This window comes from Stegostoma tigrinum, chromosome 5 (assembly GCF_030684315.1).
Source record: "Stegostoma tigrinum isolate sSteTig4 chromosome 5, sSteTig4.hap1, whole genome shotgun sequence".
NCBI lineage: Eukaryota > Metazoa > Chordata > Chondrichthyes > Orectolobiformes > Stegostomatidae > Stegostoma > Stegostoma tigrinum.
The window spans coordinates 86,877,365-86,894,393 of record NC_081358.1 but is presented as its reverse complement, the minus strand read 5'-3'; the positions used below and the strand labels follow the sequence as shown (position 1 = coordinate 86,894,393).

Below are 17,029 nucleotides of genomic sequence, written 5' to 3'. Positions count from 1 at the left end.
ACTTCTGACTTTGTCCATCCCAGTCCAACAGCGGCACCTCCGCATCAAACATGGGGCGGGGGGGGGGGGGGGGGGGGTGGTTGGAGCTGCTTAAGATAAGTGCACAATGTGTGAAAACTGAGGAAGAAATAAGTCTGCAAGAATATATACAAAAATATAATTCAGGAGCAGGATGGTGCCATTTGGCACTGAGCACCTACTCTCCTATTCAATAAATGATAAATTATTTAGCTGTAACCTCAACTCCACATTCCCACCTAACTGATAACCTCTCGTCTTCTTCTTTACGAACAGTTTATCCACCTCTGTCTTAGAAATATTCCAAGACTCCACTTCTAATGTCTTATGAGGCAGAAAGTTCCAAAGACTTGAAATCCTCAGAGTGAAAAACAAATTCTCACCTCTGGCTTAAATGAGTAACTCCTTATTCACATATTAATGGATTTCCTTAGTGAGCAGAAAAAGGCAATTCATTTAGGAGAAGCGTAGGATGATGCATTTGGGAAAGAAAAACAGGTGAGTTAATGCACATTAAATTGTTCAAAACTGATACATGAATACCAGAAAGACCATCATGTTCATATTCACGGATCTTTGAAGACAGCAGGATACATAGACACTGTCATCAAAAAAGATATTTGCTGTCGTTTCCTTCATTGACTGAACTCAACAATATAAAAGCAGACAGCTTCTAAAAGAATTGTGTAGCCAGAGTACCGCCTTCAGGCCATCATTGCATGATAATGAGAAAGTGATCACAATTGAGAGAGTACAAAGGAAGCTGTTGTGGTAGTGTCCCTATCTCTGAGCTAGGACATCCTGGTTAAAATCCCACCTGCTCTGGAGGTGTGTGACAACAACTCTGAACAGGTTGATTTAGAAAAATTTTTGAAACAAAACAAAATTGTTTGAGAAACTCAGAAGGTCTGGCAACACCCGTGGACAGAAAGCAGAATATGTTTTGACTCCAGTGATCCTTCATCAGAACTGATAGTAGTTAGGAAAAGGAGGTACATATGTCGTCTCCTCTACACTGGGGAGACAAAATGCAGGCTGGGTGATTGCTTTGCGGAACACCTATGTTCTGTCAGTAAAAAGTGACACCAAGCGTCCAGTTGTCTGCCACTTTGACACATCACCATGTTGCCTGGCCAACAGATCTATTGCAGTGCTCCAGCAAGCTCAATGCAAGCTGGAATAACAGCATCTCATTTTCCACTGGGTGATCTTGAAGCCTTCTGGACTCAATGTTAGGGCCTGAACACCTCCATGGTTTACTATCAACCATTCCTTTAGCTGTCTTCGGCCTGATCTCCACTTATTTGCTCAGTCCTTTACCTAACCCTAGCTCTGTCATCTGCATACATACTGCCTTTTGCTAGCGACTATTGATTCTGAAGAAGGGTCACTGGACTCAAAACTTTAACTCTGTTTTCTCTCCACAGATGCTGCCAGACCTGCTGAGTTTCTCCAGCAATTTCTTTTTTTTTGTTTCAGATCTTCAGGATCCCACAGTTCTCTGTTTTAGATTTGAGGATGTTGCTAAGTATGAACAACTGTAGTTATGATGAAAAGTTGGGGTTGTTTGCTTTGGAACAGAGGGAGCAGAGTTAATTGAAGGAGTATAAAATTCTGCTGAGTCTGTATAGAATTGGTTGGAAACTCCCATTTCCCATTACACTGTAGTCAATAAACAGGGAACAAAGATTTAAACGAATTAGTGGAGGGGATAAGGGGAAGGCGGTTGTTCACCTGGAAGCTGGCAGGGGGTGGGGCATTAGTATCTGAGAAGTCATAAAGACAGAAACCTTCATAGGCTAAATTAAATTTATATATGTTCTTGAGGTATAACCTACAGGGATATCAACCAAGAGTTGGGATTAGGGTTTTTTTCCTGCTGGTCTGAATGACATTTGCTGATAATTCTTTTTGTTTCCAAAAGTGAGGCAAAGGCAAAAAAAAACTCTTCCTCCCAGCGTGCGATCTTGGTGTATTTCAACCACGGCGAGTGTTTTTATTTAATAAGAAATTTCTCCCAACTCATTGCTGATATCAACATAAAGCACTGCCAGGAATTGAATCCGTCTTACTAATTGCACTTTGTCTATCTTCCCTGCCAAGAGACAGATAAATACAATGTCTGCATAATGAATAAACAGTGCCTATGTCAGGCTCTGCTCTCTGGGTTTTCGCTGTGATTCAGTATAGTACTGAGAGGACTGTGCCAGTGGCGGAGGGTCGTTTGATACAGTGCGCAGGCTCGCTGGAGGTTTCCTGGACTGTTACACTCCGAGTTCAGTGGTTGGAGCCAGTGAAATTGCTCAGGAGTGATCTGCAGCCCAGAGCACTCCAAGCTCCATACAGCTCCCTGGCTGCTCTCCTTGACTCACAGTCTCGCTCTGCCTCCAGCCACACACAAATGAGCGGCCCCTGCTCTGAAAGATGGCAAACGGGTTCACAAAGCCTTTAGCCACACTGTACAAAAGAAGGCAACTTGCATTCATACATTCCGGTGCGTTTTATTTACAAACCTTGCTGTGGATTATTTGTTCGGTTTGCGGCGAAGACCAGCCCTTCAGCGTGGAGGTAAGTTTGCAAGACTTCTTTGCGTGTTCTGGAAATATTCCTGTTCGACTGTTAACAAATGAATTTGTCTGACGCTTCGATTGGGCAGATACAAAAATAAATTACTAAAGTAACATGTAGCTTCTCCATCGTGTGTACGATTGCTTAGGAAAAAGAAATGTTTAGTATTTTTATTCTTTTGAAATGCTAAACAAAGATGTACTCATATACGTCGTTAGAATAGTGTTTCTAACGGTTCAGTTTGTAAGTGTGAAAAGATTTGTGTCTAGAGGGATTTTTACAAACTGGAGAAGCTCTTCCTTTCTCCGATGATTTGGTGACTGCCTCTTTCTTGAGCAGTTTTGTGCAGAACGGGGGAATTTGGAATGATTTATTATTCCCTATCCGGCCAATGGGGATAAACGTGTTCAGCGGCTGGATGTTTTCAGTTTTAAGGCGGAGTTGTATGTTTGAACGATCACTGCCCCCCCCCCCCCCCCCCCCCCCGATCTCACACACACAGACGCACAGTTCAGCAACGCTCAATCCAGCATTGCCTCGTGTTGTGTGAGTTTTTCCGGCTTTCTGACATTCCTCCGGTCGGCGACTCCTCAGGGAAATGAGAAATCGTACATCCTAAGAAAATGACTGAGTGGATGCGCCTTTTATCGCACTCTAAAGATCAGCGGAATCGGAAAGAGACCAGTTGCAATTAGCACAGACCTAACGATGATGGTTAACCTCAGCAAACTTTACATTTATTTTGTATGTCTATGAAATCTCTTCTTTAGCTGGTAACCAAATCCCAATTACTAATATTGACTTCTGACCTCTGCCTTTACATGATTTATCAACTGTGTTCATTTTTTTTAAAATGTAAAAATCCGAAGTTTTAGAAATGTCCAAGTGATGGGTCACTTGGAGTTCAGCCCATTCGTTTCAGTGTAGTACTAGTTGCTGAAATTTGACCATTGAATACGGATGCATTTTTATACAGGAGAACCCGCCTTTAATTGTCATAAGACTTTTTAAAGCGTCCCTTGATTTCTCAGCCCGATCGGATATCCAGACAATGAGCCTGGAAATTGTATTCCTCCTGTTTGTATCCGGCTTGGAGGCAGCGTGCAAGCTGATCCGGGCGTGCTGTAGCCGCCTCGGCAAACAGACGTCAGCTTCAACATGTTGGTTTTCTAACAAGTGGCCAGCGAAGCCGGCGTGACTTTTTCAAAGCAGCTCCCACCATCTGCAGAGCTTTACTGACTGATACATTGCCGTGAATCAGGTCAGAAAACAAAAGTTATCAGACAGGATCTACTTATCCCCTCTTCGGTGACACTGATAGACCAATGCCTTCTGAATTGTCAAAGTTTTAAGGCGGAGTTGTGCAGTCATTACATTTTTTTCAAAAGGCTTGATACTCCGAAGTTTACCTTCACATATTGGGAAACCATTAATTCCAATGGTCATGTGAAGCAGCATTGATATTGTCGTAATTTAGAGCATAAATGTCCTCTCGCTATAATCATTATCAGCGAGTCTCATTACTTTCCAGCTTTGAGATAGCAATTGCACACAGTCCAAACCAACGAGCAAACGGTGACCATCGACGTGAATTTCATGGCTGCCACAGACTGTGCGCACAGCCACTTACAACAGAGCTAAAGGTCATATGACTACGGAAAACCAGCACCCACATGAAGTACAATTACATTTCTCCCTTTAGAAAAAGACAAAACGCATACACTATTATTTGTGCTTAAAGGTGTCTCAAAATACAGGGACAACAATAAGCATAAACTAATCAATTTCTAGACATAGGGTGTAGAGCTGGATAACACAGCAGGCCAAGCAGCATCAGAGGAGCAGAAGAGCTGACGTTTCGGGTCTGGACCTTTCTTCAGAAAACCATTTCTTGACAGTTCCATCTCCATCAGTCACAGCAAATGCATAGCCTTCAAGAAGCAGATCAATATTAAAAGGGTGGCCAAAAGAGGAGTAGGGGCTAATTAGCAACCAAAAATGAGATCCGCACAGAGGCAGGGAAATGGCTGAGTTGTGAAACTAGTATCTTGCATCGTTATTTACCCACAAGACTGATGCTGCTGAGACCATGATGACAGGAATAAAACTCAGACACTAGATGAAAAGTGGTTGGTACTTAAATTTGATAAGGCACCAGGGCTTACATTCAAATGTGTCACATTGAGACACATGCAAATATATTTTTGAGAAGTGAGTGTGGAAATTGTAGAGGCATTTGCCATAATTTTTCGGTCTTCCTTGAATTTGGGGGGTGGTGCTAGAGAATTGCAAACAAGGCAACCATGTTCAAAAAGTGTTGGATAACAAAAGTGTGAAGCTGGATGAACACAGCAGGCCAAGCAGCATCTCAGGAGCACAAAAGCTGACGTTTCGGGCCTAGACCCTTCATCAGAGAGGGGGATGGGGAGAGGGAACTGGAATAAATAGGGAGAGAGGGGAAGGCAGACCGAAGATGGAGAGAAAAGAAGATAGGTGGAGAGGGGAGTATAGGTGAGGAGGTAAGGAGGGGATAGGTCAGCCCAGGGAAGACGGACAGGTCAAGGAGGTGGGATGAGGTTAGTAGGTAGGAAATGGAGGTGCGGCTTGAGTTGGGAGGAATGGATGGGTGAGAGGAAGAACAGGTTAGGGAAGCAGAGACAGGCTGGGCTGGTTTTGGGATGCAGTGGGGGGAGGGGAAGAGCTGGGCAGGTTTTGGGATGCAGTGGGTGGAGGGGAAGAACTGGGCTGGTTTTGGGATGCAGTGGGGGAAGGGGAGATTTTGTAGCTGGTGAAGTCCACATTGATACCGTTGGGTTGCAGGGTTCCCAAGCGGAATATGAGTTGCTGTTCCTGCAACCTTTGGGTGGCATCATTGTGGCACTGCAGGAGGCCCATGATGGACATGTCATCTAAAGAATGGGAGGGGGAGTGGAAATGGTTTGCGACTGGGAGGTGCAGTTGTTTGTTGCGAACTGAGCGGAGGTGTTCTGCAAAGCGGTCCCCAAGCCTCCGCTTGGTTTCCCCAATGTAGAGGAAGCCACACCGGGTGCAATGGATACAATATACCACATTGGCAGATGTGCAGGTGAACATCTGCTTGATATGGAAAGTCATCTTAGGGCCTGGGATGGGGGTGAGGGAGGAGGTGTGGGGGCAAGTGTAGCACTTCCTGCGGTTGCAGGGAAAGGTGCCGGTGTGGTGGGGTTGAAGGGGTGGTCAAGAACGCCCTTGACCGCGTCTCCCACATTTCCCGCAACACATCCCTCACAACCGCCCCCAGAGGAGCCCCCTCGTTCTCGCCTACCACCCCACCAACCTCTGGATACAACATATCATCCTCCGACACTTCTGCCAGCTACAATCCGACCCCACCACCCAAGCTATTTTTCCATCCCCACCCTTGTCTGCCTTCAGGAGAGACTACTCTCTCCGCGACTCCCTTGTCCGCTCCACACTCCCCTCCAACCGCACCACACCCGGCACCTTCCCCTGCAACCGCAGGAAGTGCTACACTTGCCCCCACACCTCCTCCCTCACCCCCATCTCAGGCCCCAAGATGACCTTCCATATCAAGTAGATGTTCACCTGCATATCTGCCAATGTGGTATATTGTATCCATTGCACCCGGTGTGGCTTCCTCGACATTGGGGAAACCAAGCGGAGGCTTGGGGACTGCTTTGCAGAACACCTCCGCTCGGTTTGCAACAAACAACTGCACCTCCCAGTCGTGAACCATTTCAACTCCCCCTCCCATTCCTCAGACGACATGTCCATCATGGGCCTCCTGCAGTGCCACAATGATGCCACCCAAAGGTTGCAGGAAGAGCAACTCATATTCCGCTTGGGAACCCTGCAACCCAATGGTATCAATGTGGACTTCACAAGCTTCAAAATCTCCCCTTCCCCCAAAACCCGCCCAGCTCGTCCCTTCCCCCCCACTGCATCCTAAAACCAGCCCAGCCTGTCTCTGCTTCCCTAATCTGTTCGTCCTCTCACCCATCCCTTCCTCCCACCTCAAGCTGCTCCTCCATTTCCTACCTACCACCTCGTCCCGTCTCCTTGACCTGTCCATCTTCCCTGGACTGACCTATCCCCTCCTTACCTCCTCACCTATGCTCTCCTCTCTACCTATCTTGTTTTCTCTCCATCTTCGGTCCGCCTCCCCCTCTCTCCCTATTTATTTCAGAACCCTCTCCCCATTCCCCTTTTCTGATGAAGGGTCTAGGCCTGAAACGTCAGCTTTTGTGCTCCTGAGATGCTGCTTGGCCTGCTGTGTTCATCCAGCCCCACACTTTGTTATCTTGGATTCTCCAGCATCTGCAGTTCCCATTATCACTAATTCAATTCAAAAAATGTTGTCTAGGTAAACCCAGTAACTATGGAGATGTTAGTTTAATTTCAGTGGTGGGAGATTTTCTGCAAGCAGTTATTCAGGATAGAATTAATAGTCACACATGGAAAAATATTGATTCATTTGCAAGAGTTGCGACACTTTAAGGGAAATTTTCTATCTTGCTGGAGTTTTTTCTTTGACGAGCTAACAGAGGGTTGATGAGGGAAGGGTGTTGATACGGCTTATATGAACTTCAAAAGGTTCAGTACGGTGCTGCACAACAGACTTGAGGCAAAAGTTACAGGGCTTGGAATAAAAAAGGACAGTAGCAATGTCAAATACAAAATTGGCTGATGGATACAAAACAGAATAGTGGCTAATTTTTTCAGACTGGAGGAAGTTTTGTAGTGGAGTTCACCAGTGATTGATATTGAGATCCTTACACTACTGATATGATCTAGATTTTGGTGTCTGGGTATAGTTTCAAAGTTCATGGATGACACGAAACGTGGAAGAAGGTTAAACTGAGAAGAGAACTCTCTGATGAAGGGTCCAGGCCCGAAACATCAGCTTTTGTGCTCCTGAGATGCTGCTTGGCCTGCTGTGTTCATCCAGTTTCACACTTTGTTATCTTGGATTCTCCAGCATCTGCAGTTCCCATTATCTCAGAACAATATCGAACTTTTTGAAAAAGATCACTGATAATTTGGTGGAGTGGGTGTATATATGGCAGGTGAAATTCAGTGCAGACAAGTGTTAATAGTACATTTTTTGATAAAAAGTGCTAAAGCAGTGTAACATAAAGGGTGTAACTCTAAAATATCTTAAATATAAAGATGAAATACTTTAATGTAATGGGGAAAGAGGTTTATGAGAATGGTTCTAGGTACGACAAATGAGTTATTGGGATAGTTTGGAGAATTTAGGACTATTTTCTTTGAAGTAGAGAAAGCTGAGGGAATATTTGATAGAAGTTTTCAAATCCATGAAGGGTCTAGATAGATTAGGGTAGATAGGCAAAAAAGAACTATTCCCACCAAAAAGCAAATGAGAGAAACCAGTCACAGCAAATATTCTGCAATGTGCTGCCTGAAATTTCAGAGGAAGTTCAGTTGAAGCATTCAAGAGGCCATTAGAGAATTGCATAAATGGAAACAATGTGTAGGATTATGGGAAAATAAAGGGGAGTTTGGCAGTAAGTCAAAATGCTCAGAAAGCATTGGTGACCTACTGGGCTGAATGATCTCCTTCTGCACTGTAGCAATTATTTGATTCTGTGAAAGTCTTTAAATCATACAGGTCACCTGATGGGTACACATGTGCTTTTCATTGGCTGTTCATCTGATACCTGCTTGTTCCTCAAATGGTGTTTCTTTTCTGGGAGGTGTCACTTTTGTGAGGAATGCTGCTGCCGTGGTAACTGTTGCAGATCATTTCCATTGCTGGGGAGCATTGGACCTCTGGAATTGGTGGGCTTTCTGTACTTTATGGCGATAGCTAGATCACATCTTCCTGGTCTCTTGTCAGCAGTGAGGCACAGCTTCTGTAGTTGTACTTATGCTCACAACAATATATCTAATTGTTCACCACATATGATTGAGGTCGCAACTGCTCAGCACAAGTCCAAAGTTGTCACATGGACTGACCCCTGATGAGAGCACATTTGCACTTTGACTTCCATTGCTCAGCTCAGGCAGTGACTCGGCAGTTTTATGGCTGTGAAATTTGGCATTCTGTTGTTTCACTTTGATTTGTATCATTTAATGCCTGTTATTATTTATGGATTCAGTAATCTTGTTGCTATTGTATAAGTAGTTTGGGTGTGGCATGATATTTGTCTTTTTAACTGGAAGACTTTCCATGTCAATTTCCAAATACATGTATTTCTCCATTCAAGGATTGCCCTTTACAACTCCATGCTGCCTTTGTTTTCTTTATTGATGATTTCCTTTGGCAATTTTCACTGCCCTCTCCATGTTTTGATTAGACTGGGATAAAGTGGAGATGATGTATGGAATTGAATTTTCCAATCCTTTATGAAGTACATAAATTCTTCACTTGTGAATTGTGGACTTGTTGCTTATCACAATGTTTGAAATGCTGTAATGACTGAAGTGTGCTTTCAGACAGTTTACACTCTCACAGGTAGTGATTGATGTCAAATAAAAACCTAAAGAACTGCAGATGCTGTAAATCAGGAACAAAAATAGAAGTTGCTGGAAAAGCTCAGCAGGTCTGGCAGCAGCTGTGAAAGAAAAATATCAGAGTTAACGCTGTCCAGTGACCCTTCCTCAGAACTCAAATATATTAACTCTTTTGTCTGTCCAACTGTTCTTTCTCTCTCTTTGGGGTCTATCCTTAATCATATCATTTACTCTCTACCTTATCCCCCCTCTCTATTTTCTGCATATAAACTGACATTTTCCTAGCTACCATCAGTTCTGAGGAAGGGCCACCAGACCCAAAACATTAACAGTGAATTTTTTTAGGAGCATCTGTGAAGAAAAAAATTCGCTGTTAATGTTTTGGGTCTGGTGGCCCTTCCTCAGAACTGATGGTAGCTAGGAAAATGTCAGTTTATATGCAGAAAATAGAGAGGGGGGATAAGGTAGAGAGTAAATGATATGATTAAGGATAGACCCCAAAGAGAGAGAAAGAACAGTTGGACAGACAAAAGAGTTAATATATTTGAGTTCTGCGGAAGGGTCACTGGACAGCGTTAACTCTGATACTTTTCTTTCACAGCTGCTGCCAGACCTGCTGAGCTTTTCCAGCAACTTCTATTTTTGTTACTGATTTACAGCATCCACAGTTCTTTTGGGTTTTTAAAGGAGTTGATAAAGATCTGCTGGGAGGGTGAATAGCTGTTAATGGCGACTGTTAGTAATGAACAATAGGTAGTGTGTAATGGCAGGCTATGTGACAGCAAGTCCTGGTGTGTGGACAGGGGGGCTAGGACATGAGAGAGTTTAGGCCCTAAAATTATTGAACTCCGTACTAAGCCTGTTTTGGGGCAGTGAGGTCCCCAAGCAGAAAATGAGGCGCTGTTTCTCCAACTTGCGCAGAGCTTCACTGGAACAAACCAGAGACTCGGATGTTGGCCAGGGAACAGGGTGGTGCATTAAAGTGGCAGGCAACTGGAAGCTCAGAATCTATTTTGTGAGCTGAAAGTTCTGTGAAGCAGTCACCCAGCCTACGCTTAGTTTCCCCAGTGTGGAGGATTGGTAGCAATCTGGTCTAACTCCTAGTAGTCACAGTCAGAAGTCACATGACAACAGGTTATAGTCCAACAAGTTTATTTGAAATCACAAGCTGTCAGAGTACTGGTTCTTCAGGTGAAGTTCCCACTTGAACCTACATATCCCTGGACGTTATGGGCAATGTAGTCTGGCCAAACAAACTAATCTGCATATCTTTTGACCACGGGAGGAAACGGGAGCATCCAGAGGAAACCCACGCACACACTGGGAGAATGTGCAAACTTCGTACAGACAGTTACCTGAAGGTGGAATTGAACCCAGGTCCTTGGCACTGTGAGGCAGCAGTGTTAACTACCATGCCACCCCATCAGCATTAGTTCAGCATAATTGACATTATCATCACTCAGTGTGAAAGCTGCTGCTTGATATATGTTCCAAGCCACTGTACCTTCTAGTCGTAAGCTTGGGTAGAGATTCACACTATGACAAATTAGGCAAAAAGTTTGCTCAACAGTTCACAAATCCAACGAATCACTGCACTGTTTTCACAACAGTTGGTTGCTACATTTCCTGCTATAGCTCTCACCTTATCAGGATCCACAAATCTTTTTGCTGTCAGCACTTGACCTACTAACTTGACTTCAAGTGTCTTCAGTTGTGTCTTTTACTTGTTCAGCTTTGAGTTCACTTGGCAAGCTCTGTCTAGCTGTCACGTTAGAGTCTGATTGTGGTCTGCAATAACTTCTATCATTATGCCTGCACATCTACACAACCCAGATCCTTCACAAACAATCTGGTTCACTAAAATCCTTCAAGAAGGGAAACTATCATCCTTATATGGTCTGGCTATATGTCAGCAATGTGGGTGACTTTTAACTGCCCTCCTGGGCAGTTAGGGATAGAAATAAATACTAGCCAAACCAGCAATGGCCACATCCATGAATGAATAAAAATAAAATCAGCAGATCAAAACTGGGTTCCATGCTGGAGAAATCATTATGCTGGACTGTTTGCAATACTCTTTTAGAGGAGTGAAAGTGTGAAACAGCATGTACAAACTTCTGCACCTCCCAATGTTTTCCATAACATAGTAAGAAGATTGCTGTTTTCATCAAGTTTTATTTTCCAGCACTGCCTTTCTTCACATCAAAGGCAGTAAAGACTTTTTCTTTGCTGGGTGAGGCAACATTTATTTCAATGGTTGGCATTCAGAAGTGAGAGATCCTCAAAGTTTTATTGAGATCTTTTTGGTCTGTGCATGCTTTGTTTTCCAGATATTTTAACTGCTATGATGCTGCTAATACATTCTGTAGAAGTAGTTTTTTTTATTGTTCCTTTTTTTTTCAAGCTTCACCATCTTGTCTTTCAGTCTGGACTGGATGGGAACAGTTGGAACTCTGTTTGGCAGGTCCTGTGTTGGTCTCTCATACTCAGCGACATCAAGATGGTGTTTACTAGGAAGACATGCAGGATTCTTGAAAATATCTTTGTAATCTTCTCGGACCTGTTTGACAGCCAGTGACACAGTGAACTGTGAAACACTGCAAACCTTTTCTGACACATTTAGGATTATTGGGCCAAGCTTTAGACCTCCTTTAGTTGAGGTGAATTGATTTTGTATACCGACACCATCTGGAGCTCCAGATCTTTATTCTTCCCATTACACTGGGCTGTCAGTAACGTCTGTCCTCTTGGCATGAAGATCACTTTATAGCCTCAACCTTAGTTTCAAAGGCTTCACTTTTGGGTCATCACCATGAGGCACTTCACACAGGTCTGTGAGGCTCATGATGCTGCACAAAGGGCCAGTGTCTGACACTTTTTTTTTTAACATAGAGACAGGAGTAGGCCATTCAGCCCCTCGAGACTGTCTCCCCATTCTGAGATTATAGCTGGCCTGTGGTCTAACTCCACGTACTTTGAGCCCACATCCCTTAACATCTTTGTGAATATATCTATCTCAGTTTTAAATCACCTCTTTCATTCATGAATACATTCGTATGTCGATTTGCATGCAAGACTGAACAAACAGAGCAATACAAACTACCAGTTTGTAAGTTCAAGAAACATTTGCATGATTAATGTTACACCTCATATAGGATCGCATTTGTAAGTGCACGTGTTTGTAAGTCGGGCATTTGTATATTGGCAGGTCTATAGAGTGTTACACGATGTGCGAGGCTACCGAAGACTCTGCACACAGGCATTTACAGTAGACACAGATGTCACGTGACTACAACAAGCCAACCAACGAAACCATAAGATTGGAGCAGAAGTTGCCCATCAAGCCTGCTCCTCCATTCAATGAGATCATGGCTGATCTGATAATGCTCAGCTCCGCTTTTTTTGACATATTCCTTTATTTCATCACTGATTTAAAAATCTATCTCTCTCAGCTTTGAATATACTTAAAGACCCTACCTAAATGGTAAAGAATTCTACAGATTCACTAACCTCTGAGAGGAGAAATCAATCCTTATCTTTGTGATTCCTCATCCGGAGATTCTGCCCTCTGGTTCTAGACTTTCCCACAAATGGAAACAACCTCTCTATATCTATCCTGCACATCCTGTAAGAATTTTAGCTTTTCATTCTTCTAAACACTATAGCTGCAAGCCCAACCTATTCAGTCTGTATTCATTACAGTTACTGCATACTTGGGATCAAATCATGAAGCTTCTCTGGACTTATTCCAAAGTGAGTGCACTGAGTACAATTGTGTTTCTTGGACTGAATGGTGTTTCAGGGTGAATGAAACCACTTTCCCTCTCTGTCTCCTTCTCTGTCTCCTCACTGTCTCTCTCTCACTGTGAGTGATCTAACTGAGATCTGAATGATTTTGTTAATGGCACGAGATGTCCAGTGTGGCTAATCTGAACATTGACAACACCATGCTGCTGTGTCTTTTAATAAAGTTCTGGGCATCAAAGAGAGATTTTTACCTCTAAGTATCATGTTGCTTCTTAAGGTGGATTATTGCTAGTTCGCACCTTTAATTGTACATCTTTCCTCATTTAATATGCAGCTTTCTATTTTTACCACCTGCCGTGAGCAAACTAGACACTGAGAAATCATGATACAGAAGTCAGACCAGGCGCCTGGTGACTTCAGCTCATTGTTGGCTGCAAACAGCCTCTGTGTTGGTCATCATTCAGCAGCATCTTGGCAGGCTCCGTAGGAACTGGCCACATCCACATACACCGGCATCCCCCTTGCAACGGCCTCTAAAATCCCTATACCTCCGATCTGCTGACAGTAACCTACTGTTCTTCAATACTGTATCTCGGGCCACAACAGTCGTCATTATTGCAATACTTCAACAAAGACAGTCTGCCCTCGACATGTATCCACATCATGCATCCCCAGGCTGTTCATGTCCAACAATGTGCCGGTTAAGTGGATTGGCTATCCTAAGTTTCCCATAGTCTCCAGAGATGGCCAGGCTAGGTGAATTAGCCATGGGAAATGAAGGGTTACAGGCATAGTGTAAGAGTTGGGTCTGAGTGTGATGTCCTTTGGAGGGTTGGTGTGGACTCAACGGGCCAAATGGTTTGTTCCCACACTCTAGGGATTCTATGAAATCTATGTGTCTTATTAGCAAACACTCAATTTTAAACCTGCCTTAAGTGCTTGCCTGCCTTGCCCCTCAGCCAGGGATACCAGGCTCAGAGTACTGGTGTGTGATCTTACTGGTTAGTACAGGCACAAGGCCAGGAAGCTTGTCAGCTGTCCTCAGTCTTCAGTCAGGGGGTCCTAGCACAGTATGTCATGGCCAGCGCTCAATACCAGTCCAGAGCTTGGACACGACCAGTCAGCCACGCTGGGTTGTCAGAGTCAGCATTCCCTCCAAAAAAAGGGTGCAGAGTCAAACGTCAGGCAGTCCACCATCCTTCATGACTCTTTCTGCATCAGTGAGGGAGGTTTTCCTTCTAGAATGGGAGAGGGATAAGTATTAAGTGAGGCGAGAGTGGGTGGCACAGCTGTTAGTTTTGTACACGTGGGGCCGTGTAACAAGTGAGTGAGTGGGCAGTGCAGAGGGCATGCTGTGTTAAATGTAGAACTGGGTGGATGAGATTGAGTGCGGCAAAATGGTGTAGACGGCAGTGAGAGTGTCAGGGAGTGAACTTTGGCAGGAGATGAATATAGTGTGTGAGACTGAATGTGAAGTAGCAGACATAAGATGGTGCCATTTGCTGTCTGCCTGTCACGGGGAAGCGGACATCCTACTTCTGCACCCTGCTGTCCAGCAGGACCTCCAGGTCACTGTCTGCAAAGCAAAGTGCCAGTTTTCCCTCTTCTGTCACCTGCGGGGCAAATGGTGCTCTCTCCACAGAGCAGCTCGAGAGAAAAAGTGCTCACCAGGATACACAATGCCTTCTTAAAGATGGTACCAGCACAAGGATGCTAGTGTATTCTGGGACATCCTGACAATGGTGAATGGTGGAATAGAATCAGACTAGAGGGCTGACATAGGGGTGAAGTAGATCCTAATGAGGCAAGTTTGAGAGAGAAATGCTCTATGAAACTTGACACAATTCACACTTAACCAAATAAAATAAAATTCAACTCCCCTGTTGATTCAGACCACTCCTTAATTTCAGAGCTCTAGAATCCAGAGACTTGATGAATGGATGCCTGCAATGGGGCAGATGCAAGAAGGATGTCTCCTTTTTTGGGAGTTAGAACTAGGGGATATAGCCTCAAAATAAGAGGTAGGCCATTTGGGACTGAGATGAAGAGGAACTTCTTCAGTCCAAGTGAATATTTAGAAGTGTTCTTCCACCCCAGGGGATTGTGGACTCCGCTGTCCCCCCAGGAGGACTTTGGAGTTTCAGTGAATAAGTATATTCAAGAGAGATCGTTTTGTTTAGTTGTTTTTTTTTGATGTATAGAAGACTAAGAGTGTGGGGATAATATAGTATATGATGGTACATAGGCAACGGCTAGTATTTTAAGAAGTAATACATGGATTGCAACAAACATGCATTCCTTTAAGGCATATAAAAGACAGACAATGGCTAGTATTTAATTGATTAATACATTGCTTACAATAAAGATGCATTCCTTTAAGGCAAACAAACCAGCAAGTGAGTCAGCTGTGGCTAACAATGGAAGTTAAAGATACTATTAAATCAAAGGAGGAGAGTTATAAAACTTCCAGAAAGGAAAATAAGCCCGAGGATTGGGAGCATTTTACAATTCAATAAAGTAGGACCAAGAACTTGATTAAAGAAAAGGAAAATGGAATGGAAACTGACAAAAAATATGAGAGCACACTGTAATGACTTCTCTAGTTATGTGAGAGGGGAAATATGAGCAAAGACAAATGCAGGTCCATTACAGGCAGACAGGAGAATTTATTGTAGGTAATAGCAGAGAAGCTGTATAACTACTTCGTGCCTGGCTTTTTGTAGAAAGATGAGAGGAATCTCCAAGAAATAATAGAGTTGCCAGGCACTCCAGAGAATCAGGAAATAAATGAAATTAGTATTTTAAAAAAAGTAATGTTGGGCAAGTTCATGAAAGTTGACAGGCCCAGTGAACCCAATCATCTGCATCATAGAGTGTTAAAAGAGGTGGTTATGGAGATAATGGAACACATTGGTGATCAATTTCAAAACTGTCGATTCTGGAATGATACTGTAGGTTGGAAGTCTGCAAAAGTAATTCCCTGATTTAAGAAAAGAGAGAGAGAACAAACTGGGAATCACTGATAGCCTGACATCAGTAGTAGGGAAAATACTAAGGTGTAATACAAAGGATTTGAGAGCTGGACATTGAAAAGATGATAATCTTTGGGAAGGGGAAACATGGATTTGTGAATTAGAATTTAAGTTTGACAAAGCTGTTATAGTTTTTGAGGATATTATGAGCAGAAGAGATGTCGGGAGCCAGTGGAAGTGGTGTGTTTGGATTTTCAGAAGGCTGTCAAAAAGCTTCCAGGATGGGAAGTTAGTAAACAAAATTAGGACACATGGAATTGGAGTAATATACTTGCATGGATTGAGGATTGGTTATGTGAAAGAAAACACATTAGGAATAAATGGGTCATTCATAAGTTCTGTTCATTTCTATTCAAATATTCATCCAGTGGTCTCTTCAGTGCCTCAATTGAACAGTTATATGCAGTGCGTTCCACACCCGAACTAATAGCTGTCTGAAAAAAATCTTTCTTTTTTGATACCCTTGCTTTGTTTGTCCATTAGTTTAAATCTAAACTTACTTGCTCTTTCTTTAACAAGTGAGAGCAGTTCTTCCACATCTACTGTGTCCAGGCCACCCATGATTTTGAAAATGACTGTGGAGTCTTCTCTCAGCCCCTTATCTCCAATGAGCACAGTCCTATTTTCTTCAATCTATTCTCACAACTGAAGTTACTCATTCCTGGAACCGTTCTTGTAAATTGTTCCTAAATTCTCTCCAATGCAGTCCGACATGAACAAACCTAACATGCTGAAGCAGCAAGCAATTAGGAAGGTAAAAGATATGTTCGCCTTTATTGTAAATGGATTTCAGTGCAGGAGTAAAGATACATTGCTTCAATAGTGGGAAACCTGGCAGGGTGTGCCCTGTACTTTTGGTCCGCTCGCTCAAGGAGCAATATGCGTTTCATAGAGAGAATGCAGCAGAAGATCACCAGGCTAATTCCTGAGATGGTAGGATTGTCCAATGAGGAAAGATCAAGGAGATTGGGTCTATATTCTCTTGAGTTTGGAAGAATGAGATGTGATCTAATTGAAATGTACAGAATACTTAAAGGGCCAGGTAGGGTAGTTACAGGATGGATGTTTCTACTGCTTGTGGAAATTGAGAGCCAGAGGTCACAGTCCCAGAGTAAGAAGGATCTTACTTAGGATTATGATGAGCAGGAATATCTTCATTCAGCAGGTAGTGAATCTTTGGCATTCTC

The 17,029-nt window shown here is 43.4% G+C and overlaps 1 protein-coding gene across 1 annotated transcript in view; it reads left to right on the top strand.

Annotated features, from left to right (window-relative positions):
- Nucleotides 1-2,106: 2,106 nt before the first annotated feature.
- The window catches only part of LOC125452081 (matrix metalloproteinase-16-like), a 233,385-nt gene continuing 218,462 nt past the window's right edge, over nt 2,107-17,029 (top strand). Inside the window, exon 1 of the mRNA XM_048530053.2 lies at nt 2,107-2,586. Within this exon, the coding sequence (XP_048386010.1) occupies nt 2,443-2,586 (144 nt within the window). The 5' untranslated portion in view covers nt 2,107-2,442. The remainder of the gene's footprint in view (nt 2,587-17,029) is intronic.